Genomic DNA, 10,264 nt, shown 5'->3' with positions numbered 1-10,264 from the left:
ATAATAAAAACTAATTCCCCCCCCCTCCCCCACCATCGCGTGACGTAATTTATGGACGACCCCATAGATAAAACTGCAAAGACTTTACTTATGGTTAACGCCATAAGTTCACAAGGGTCAACCTGTCCCATCGACATGATTAGAGTATAAATAATTTTCTTCTTAAACCATAAATTGATAATGTGTAATATTACATACAAAAATAATCTTAAACCATAAGTTTTACACTTGATACTACATATTACAGTCAGTACACAGTTGTACTGACAGTAATATGTAGTAGGTTGAGTCTAACCCTCAAATCAAGGACCAAAAACTGACAATATGTCCGGTAGCCTAGAGACACTCACGGTTTATTTGACATAAAAATAAAAATCTGCTTACACCGTCCGAGAGAGAAAATTGAGTTTGAAGTTTGTCTCTGCAACATTCTCAACATAAAAAGTATGGTGGTTGTATAAAATAATGGGTAAATATGATCCAGTTTATGATATAAATGTGATTTTTCATAGATTTTATATGTTCTTGTTAAAATAGAATTAATTTAGGGGTTTTTGTTCAAAACATTTTGTTTCTATTTGAGGCTCAAACATACTTACTAGAAAGCAATATTTTTTACGCCATTTTTAGCACTGTCAGTTTTCATCAAAACAATACAAATAGTATTACAACTTTTAACACTGTATAAGTGCATAAAATTTTTAAAGGACTTTCAGTAGAAAAAGGAATGGAGCAATCATTTTTTTATTTAGTGATTTATAGGGCTTCAAAGTGAGGCAACTAGAGGAACCGTTTTTACTATTTTTGAAGAAATTTTTCTTAACTCTTTTAGCCTTTGATAATTTTTGTGACTGTAATTGTATTTTTTTTCTTATTAAAGTCGTAAGAATACAAAAATAAGTGAAACCAAGTTTTTAAGTTTTGATTGAAATAAATTTTTACTGTTTTAAGACTTTTTAAAATAGGTATTTTTGGTATATACATAGTATATACCGAAAATAACTTTAAAGTTCCTCATATTAAATATTTCCCAAAATTTAAATAGTTCCCTACTTAGAAGAAGCAAGGTTTTCACAAAAAACAAAAGAAAATTTTAGACTTCTTTATTTTGGTGTACCTAATAACGAAGTTTGACATAATGATAGCCCATTTAAAACTCACCATTACTTAAAATTACTTTAAATGACTTTTTGGCGTAACTTTCGCAAAATCAATCGATTTTAAAAATTTCGAAAAGCTCAATAAATTAAAATTTTACTGCAACACTAATTGTCCAATTGAGTAAATAGATAAAAATATTTGATCACCATTTTGGAAGGAGTTTGGAAGCTTTTACCTACTTAATCCTTTCAAGCTAGAAATAAGTTCTGATGAATTCTTATTAGCAGTCTAAACTAAATCTAAATCAAGCAATGTTTAACTATTTTTAGACGGTTACTAAATCTAGTTAGTCAAAATGCACCAAGCAGCAGTCCATAAAGCTCTTCCCAGACACGAGAAAAGCTGTGCTCTCTTTGTCTGATATCGCTTAAAGAGTTTTCTCTCCAGCGTACAAAAGGTTGAACATTTGAAAATTTGAAAAAGATAGTGCAGATTAACTTTAGAGTGGGAGAAAACTGGCGGCATCTGTCATTGAGCAAAATATTGTCTTGTCTTAATAACTAAAAGAATGATCAGAGCACAGAGTGTAAGACCAATGCTTTTTACTCCCGGACCTTCCTTCAAAAACTCAGAGAAAAAAATCATGCTCTCAAGGTTCAAATCAATACTGGTCTTTTTAACAACAAAATCAAAGGAATTGCATCAACTCTTAATAAGTCATATGGAGAAAGGTTGGTGGAATCAAACTTCAGGGATGAGTTTGCTAGTGTCAGAAGAAAGTTGGAGTCCTTCATCACCGCATCAACTATTTATGATACTTTCCAAATAAAGCAACATCACCAAAATTCATCGTAGTGGAAACTTCTTAAAGTTTAGCTTTAACATCATTAATGCCAGGAGATCACACACACAGACTGCATATCAAATTGCGACAGCCCTCGCTGTTTTTGCATCTCTGGATTCTGGTGTCAAGCAACAGCTAATTATAACCATAGCCGAAAACCTTCCAGAGAATTATGAGAACCTGAATTTTTACTCTTTTAAGGATTGTTAACATACCATTCTTCATGTCGTGTGGCATGAAAGTTACTAACATCCTAAGTGGAATCTAGTCTCACTTCAGCTCACACACTAGCTTCTGGTGTTAACTGAAAACAGTTTTCAGTCAAAAACCAGGAACAATCGAATCAATAAAAACTTAATTTCAGCCCTACATGTTTACAAGTCACATTCAAGAGAAAGCAAATTGCAGGCAAAGAAGTACTTGAATGTGATGATGAGGTTCTCATCCGAGCAGAAGATGCTTCGAAAGCTGAAATTTGTCAAAGCTTTCAAACAATTTTAAAATGTTGTTCATTCTTGCTTCGGAAACAATCTGTCTCTAGATTTTGAGGTTCACATCAATGCATTTCAAGAATGCTACATGACTCTGTTGGTCACAGTGACTCCAAAAGCTCACGTTTTTTTCCACCACATCAAAAAGTTTATCAATATTCACAGCACTGGGCTGGTCGTTTTAGTGATCATCTGAGGCACTTCATTCAGTCTTTAGCTCTTTGGCCAAGATACAGTTTGGACAACCCCAACTATGGAAAGCAATTGGTTGATTACGTGCTAGACTACAACAGCAATCATCTTTAGATTAAAGGCTGAAAAAGATTTTTGAAAAGGCTTAAAAATATCTTTGATTCAGATTTCTGCTTATTTTCAAATACAGAATATTTTTTATGTGGAATAATACAACTAGAAAAAACCAAAATAAAATTTTGTCACAATAATATTTAAAACATTTGTGCATAAGAATCACTGTTTATGTGTATCTTGCGTAGTACCCCAAGGTTCTCGATGATAAGACTTATTCAGTCTTCTACAAGTTACCTATAACAATATAATCTTAACAAGTCTTTCATAGTATATTTAACTAATGCTTCCTAAATTTAAAATTATTTATTTATTTTTAATTTTTTCTTCTTTTTTAACTGAGTGTTATTTTTTCTGTTAGATATATTTTAGCAGTTTTTGGTCCTCAATTTGAAGGTGAGGGCCAAAATTTGCAAACTGTGAGTAGCGCAGCAAAAAAATCAACTTATTTCTCACTTAAAAGTCTTGGGCCATAGTTGCTCTTAAATGTGTTTTAAGTCATTTCAATGCGCTAAAAAAATTTTTTCCCGCTGCCTTACTTACGGTTAATAAAATAAATTTACTTTGGCTCATAAGAAATCTTTATATTGACATTTTTTTTTTTCGGAAATAAGATTAAAGCATTACCAACCTTTTACCTAGATTCCCGGTTTGTTTGCCCCGGTGTAACAGCATATTGAAAATAGAAACAAAATAAGAGCACAAATTAAAAATATATATTATTAACAATATATTAGAAGGGGAAATATATACTAGAAGGAGAAACAATAAACTTAAAGGAGAAATGAAATAAAAACTCTGAAATAAATTTAATAGAAGAAAAGTAAATGAAAAAAAATATTAGCATATTATTATTTTGCACTTCAAACACCATTACCACCGTTATTATTAGTTTCCACTTCAAGCACCATTATCACCATTAACCCTTAACGAATCCATTTACAAAAATGTTTCTTTTACAATTTAATACTTCCAAATGTTAGAAATAAAAATAAAAACACCAATTACGTTGGATTTAACAGCGAATTTAAAGCATTTGAAGCTATATTTCCACCTGTCAAAATCAGCACCACATCTTTATGCTCACAATCCGGAATTTTATTTGAAAGAAGAGCGGCAAATGAGGCCGCTCCAGAAGGCTCTGCAACAAGCCCAATTTTATACAACAAAGCCATTGATCTAGAAGAATACACATAAAAAGCTTTTAATATATAAAACAACTAAAAAAAAAATAACTATATTATATATTATACCAATATATTACCTACTAAAAATAATAACTACTATAAAATTATTAAATATTACTTTAGTTTTATGATTGAAGACTTCTACTAAATAAAAAACCTTATTATTTCGTCGTCAGTAACCAACAAAATACCATTGACATGCTCTTTTACTATATTAAAGCAGATCTCTCCTAAAAAAGTAATTTTTTGCAAGAAGGTTTTTTAAGGTAAAGTCAAAATGAAATACTAAAATCCGAAATAATCACCAGCAAAAGGAGGTGCTAAACCAGCCGCTATAGTATCTCTAACTTTAGTTTCAAGTATTCTACCATTTTTTATAGCTTCATACATTGTAGGTGCTATATAATAAACATTGAATATATATATATATATATATATATATATATATATATATATAGAGAGAGAGAGAGAGAGAGAGAGAGAGAGAGAGAGAGAGAGAGAGAGAGAGAGAGAGAGAGAGAGAGAGAGAGAGAGAGAGAGAGAGAGAGAGAGACGTTCATACACTCAATATTTTAATTATAATGTAATTATTTTTATATAAACAATTTTTATATAAGGGTATTAAATTTATATTAAAAATATAACTTTTAGATAAAATAATTTAAGATAAATTACTTATATTCAAAATAGATTTAATACAAAGTCAAAGTAAATTTATAAGACTTAGTATTAATTACAGTACAACTATATATAAACATGAATTTTAAATACTTTGCTAGACAAATGTCAAACATTAAATTTGTTATTACAATTTTTTAAACTCTTGCTTAAAAATAATGACCTGCATCTGGTTCAACACCATATATCTTTGTAGAAGTCCACCCATAAAGTCGTACAGCAAGAGATACTCCAGCTAAAAAACCACCGCCTCCACAACAAACAACAATTATATCTGGTTCTTTTGGCAACTGTTCAACTAGCTCCAAACCAGCACTTTTAATGAAATATTTTGATAACTGAATTTTGAAAATTGACTAATAAGATTATGTTCACAAGACTAAAAACATGTGTAAGAAAAATGTTTCGAAAATCAGAATCGAAACCTAATGTTGTATCATTTTAATGTACACACAAATCATTTTATAAGTTTGACATGATTGAGTAAAATTAATAAGGTTGACAGTTAACTACAAAATCAATTACCCCTAACAAGGGTTGATTGGTTGTGTGGATTAATTGCATGGTTAATTGATTATTCGATATGTGGTTGATTGATTGTGTAGTTAACTGGTTAAGTGGATTATTGATTGTGCGGTTATATATGTGGCTAATTGGTTATGTAGTTGATTGATTTAACAAACAAATAATTTTAAAGCCATCAACTTAAAAAACACATAAAAAAATTCAAACAAATAAACCTGGCATGTCCTTTTATCAACTGAATGTCATCGAAGGAGTGTAAAAAAAGACTGTTGTGGTTTTTAACATGATTATTAACAGTGTCCATTAGTTCAGAACGTGAACATACTAAAACTTTTGCTCCAAATGACTAAAGTTGTTGTAAAATATTAAAAATAAAATTTTTTGCAATAAATTATCACACAATAATAGTCATATATTATAACTAATCTATAATATATTAATCAGTTTTCTTAAAAATTAAGTTAACAAAAAATTAAAATCAGTTAAGAACTTACTTTAATAGTTTCTCTACGATCTTCAGGAGCACTTTCAGGCATGCATACTACAGCTGGCATATATTCTACACCTGATATGTAAGCAAAAGCTTTTCCATAGTTACCTGCAGACATTGTTACTAATATTCGTTTATTTTTGCAATCTTCAGTAGACAATTCCAAAAATTGAGCAAGAACCCCTCTTGCTTTAAAAGAACCTATTGTTTAAACAAAAAATTATATATATTGTATAAAAGTCATATATCACTTGAATAAGATGCTAGAACTGAGTACTTTAATTCGTTAAAATATAAGTATTTTGAGGTGCCAAATTAATTCCCTCCCGCCCCGCCCCTGCCCCACCTTCTTATTAATTTTGTAGATCTTTATTTGCTCATTTTTGAAAATTGCATTAGGATCAATTAATATGTAAATTGTTTTTTTTGTTTTCAAAACAATAAAAATATTTTTGTTAAGCATGACCGCCATATTTATTTGGTACCTTAATCAAAATCAAATATTTCTCTTAAGTAAACTTTTGTTTACCTCAGAGAAACATTTTTCTTTAAACATAAATTTTATTCATTTATTATAAATTGTTTATTTTACAATACTGCACTATAGTTTTGCACTGACAAAATTAAAAGATCTAGCTGGGTTTGATAGCAGGGTCTAGGAAAAAATTTAAAATACACTATATATTAAAATTTATTTATATGGTGGCATACAATATCCTTTCTTATTTATACAAACTTTAGTAGGGATGAGTTCCGAAATTGAAACACCAAAGACTAAATAATTTTTAACCGAAGATTGTTTAACTATAAACTTATCTTATGATTTAATTAATACAAAAAGACATCCCTTTTATACATTTAACTATAGTTTGCCTTAATTGATTGCACTGTTATTGGAAATTAATTCTGTTTTGTTAAGCCAACATTTTATTCCAGTCAAGGCAGCTTTGAAGAAAATGATCAGATGGATGTGCGGTGTCACTCTAACTAGACAAGGAAAGATGCAATGATCTTTGACAGAGAATAAAAAAGTGAGTGAATTGGATGTAGTTCATTAGAGAAGACTAAGGTTGCATGGGTATGTTAAGCAACAACGAAGCAGAGGATTTAAGTATCAGCATGTAAAGAGGTATATATATATATATATATATATATATATATATATATATATATATATATATATATATATATATATATATATATATATATAATGTAACATGAATTTTAAATAAAAACAATATTTTTTAGAATGTATCAACATTTATGCCTCACAATATTTGCGTACTTAAAGACTGTAATGATTCTAGCCTTGGTCCTGTCTATGTTTATCAAACTCAGTCTTATTTTGAGCTCGGAATATGTCTACCTTTTGGATATGTATACATAATAAAAATAAAACATACTCACCAACAATATTGTGTATTTTCCTACTGATCGCTACGTTAATGAATATAATTTTATCTTATAGAATTCAAATTCAAACAAGAATTGAACAAAAATGTTTAATATGTATTAACTATTATTTGGATCAAATAAAAGTTTTAAATCAGAATAGTCCCTCCACTGAAATAGAAATTTTTTTGAAAAAAGTCTTTTTTAAGCTTCAGTCAAAAAAAAATGTATAATAATCTAAATATAAAATATAATTAATTTAATGACAATTACTTAAATACGTTTAATAACAAAATGAGGAGCTAAACCAGCCGCTATAGTATCTCTGACTTTAATGTCTAGTATTCTACCCTTTTTTATAGCTTCATTAATTGCGTTATATAACAATTTCTGTAGGTCTAAATAAGTGGAAAATCAAGAAAAAATTCTTGTGAAAAATCATTGCTCAACCCTCAGAACAACACCTTTTCTCAGCATCTCCGATTATTTTTTTAAAAATAATTTTCAGCTAAAGATTTCCAATGATTTGCATAATTGTGTTAAATGCATCTCTTTAAATCGATATGCCCATACATTTGCTAATATAAATAACATTTTAAGTCTACAACCACAACTTTTTTTTTCTCCACGCAAACCTTGCAGCTCCATTTAATTATTACTACATTAATTGTAGCCTCTGCATTAATTTGGAGAACCCTTAAATTCACTTCTTAAATTCACTTATAGTTTTTATGATTCCTTAAGAATTTGTTAATAAAATAAATTTGCTCTTCTGTTCAGGAGAGCCTACCTTTCAACTAACACTTCATAAAACAAGTTATATTTGGCAGAAAAGTGGAGGAGAGCCTATCTTGAGAGCTTATCTATATGGTAGATCTTCCAGTGGAGGATAACAAATGTTTGTTGCTCTAAAAATTGGAACTTGTAAAGGAACTGAAAAAAATTTTTAGTAGTAGATGCCAAAGACGTCAAACAAGGTAATGTTGTCTCTGCGTGGAAAAATGTCTTTAGTGGTGTACCTCAAGCATTTTTGCTTGGACTATTATTGCTTTTGATAATTTGACTTTCACAATTGTCTTTAAAATATAACAAAAAGTTTGTGTTAATGATACAATAATCTGAGATAAGGAAAGAATAGAAAAGGTTCAAGCTGAATCAGATGAAGCTGCCATTAGGTGTGAGTACTTTTGGTGAGAGTTGTCAAGGCCACATAAGAAGCCCTTTTTATGACTTCAAATTGATTAGAAGGATGAGGAAAACTGCGTAACTTATCTTTTATTATGTCTTACACTATCTATGATTAAACTTATTTACTTAAAACATAAATAAAGTTAAAAAATAAGCAAACAAAAAACTTCCAATATGACCGAATTAAGTAATTCTATCTTTTACAAATATTTTTTGTCTTCAAAGTAACTTTTCATTAATTCGTTTTAAAAAATGACTTTTTGAAATCATATCTTTTAAAAAAATCCCCAGAGCTACTTGCTCACTGTAAGACTAATTGAAATTTGGCTGTTTTATCTTCGGATCATAGTGTTGATTGCAATTATCCTGGTAATATACTTATATGTCTGTTGACAGATTTGTTACAAATTGAATCCTAAAATACCTCTGAATAATCTTTTATATTTTATTTGACTCAATCATCTTGTTATTTTTGTTTTTATTTTTCTCTATCTTCCCTAAACGGCACTCTTTTTAATGTTGTTTGTGATCAAATTGATCAATTTTCCCTTTATTTTTCAGCCTAATTTTTTCTTTATCTCTCCAGCCAATATAGTTGTTATTAGTGAATTTAATCATCACACTGAGTTGTTCTATCCTTTTTATTTATTTGTATTTTTATCAATTCTAAGTATAAAAATATTTGAGTTTTAAGTGGACTAAAAAATCAGTAAAAATGTTTTAGAGAAACAGAGAATAAACATGAAAACATCTTGTAATATTAGGCTCTTAATTTTATCCAATACTTGTATTACCAAATTGTATGAATTACTATGTTTTCTGGAAATGTTTTTTATGACATCAGTTAGATTAGTTAGTTACTAGTCTCCTCCTCATGGACATATCTTTGTAAATTTTAACAATGTACAATGTCAATGTTTTTGAACACAATAATGATTTTAAACAAATTCAGAAATGTCAGAAAGTTGGAAATTGAATTAAAAAACATTAAATGTGGTAGTGGTGCAGAGGTAGAGTGTTTTTTTTTATAACCAAAAAGGTGTGTGAATATATAAGAAAAATATTGAAAACATCTTAAATGCATATCCCAATAAATAACTACATACCTGTGCATTGCATAGACTCCAATTTAATAGATAAAGATTTAATCTTAACAGGTAATTCATTTTGCAACTGTTGTTCTAAACCCAACAAAGTAGGCGTAACAAAGCAAAGGTTTGGATGTTTTTTCATTTCCTCTCTCAACAATTGAAGAGAGCCAAGAGTAATACAGTTCATGATAATGAAATTACCCTAAACATAGAAAACTGAAAAAACTATTATTATTATACACAATTAAAAAATTATTATGAAATCAAATTATTATAAAATATTATGAAACAACTATTAGTATGCACTATTACAGAACAAGTATAAATCTATTTATTATTAAAATAACAAAAACTGATAAAATTAAACTTACAAAAAATTTGAATTACCATATCATTAAATATAAAACTATTATCAAATTTTTTTTAAATTTTGATTCAATTCTTATAATTCATTTAACCTTTGTATAATATATTTTGTCAGAATTACTTTTATACTTAATTTTTTATATACTTAGTATACAATAGTAATTACGCTATTAGTATTCTAATAGCGTAATTACTATTAAAGAATTAAAATAATTGAAAGAAAAAAAATTGTATACCCAAATTAGGGTAAGAACTTTTATTGAACTGTATTTATTCATTTTGCTATAGATAAAATACACTGCTAATAGATAAATTTATAATGTCCATTGTTAAACCTTACTTTTATTAGCTCTTGTTATATAATACATATAGAAAAAAAAGATATTTAAAAAATTAAAAATCCAGGACAATTTTGGTAACTTTTCCAGGACATATTCGAGGACATTTTCAGGACATATTTCCAGGACATACAGAAATATTCTCAGAACCATTCAGGAATTTTTTTTATTTAACAAAATTAATTGTCGCAACAAAAAGTTAATTAACTAGATAAATGTGAATTTGAAAATTTTGGTCAAAAACTTATCATTTAAAAAACTTCCTTG

At 28.5% G+C, this 10,264-nt stretch overlaps 1 protein-coding gene across 1 annotated transcript; it reads right to left on the bottom strand.

Annotated features, from left to right (window-relative positions):
* Positions 1–3,527: 3,527 nt before the first annotated feature.
* LOC100203208 (L-threonine ammonia-lyase) lies at positions 3,528–9,514 on the bottom strand. The gene is made up of 7 exons (XM_065790466.1): positions 9,309–9,514; positions 5,627–5,823; positions 5,348–5,478; positions 4,771–4,922; positions 4,235–4,327; positions 4,087–4,159; positions 3,528–3,921 (listed from the first exon to the last, which is right to left on the bottom strand). The coding sequence occupies exons 1-7, from the start codon at positions 9,478–9,480 to the stop codon at positions 3,747–3,749; spliced, it is 993 nt and encodes a 330-aa protein (XP_065646538.1). The 5' UTR covers positions 9,481–9,514; the 3' UTR covers positions 3,528–3,746.
* Between the last annotated feature and the right edge of the window lie 750 nt (positions 9,515–10,264).

The sequence above is a fragment of the Hydra vulgaris genome, chromosome 02 (assembly GCF_038396675.1).
Source record: "Hydra vulgaris chromosome 02, alternate assembly HydraT2T_AEP".
NCBI lineage: Eukaryota > Metazoa > Cnidaria > Hydrozoa > Anthoathecata > Hydridae > Hydra > Hydra vulgaris.
Note: the sequence above shows the minus strand (reverse complement) of the source record. Positions and strands in the feature narration are given on the sequence as shown.

Excerpts from the sequence above, each read along its gene's own strand:
- LOC100203208 (XM_065790466.1), bottom strand. The coding sequence starts at position 9,480 with ATGAACTGTATTACTCTTGGCTCTCTTCAATTGTTGAGAGAGGAAATG. Across the intron at positions 5,479-5,626 it reads ATCGTAGAGAAACTATTAAA|TCATTTGGAGCAAAAGTTTT; the intron begins GTAAGTTCTTAA and ends CAACAACTTTAG. Across the intron at positions 4,328-4,770 it reads TGGTGTTGAACCAGATGCAG|CACCTACAATGTATGAAGCT; the intron begins GTCATTATTTTT and ends TTTATTATATAG.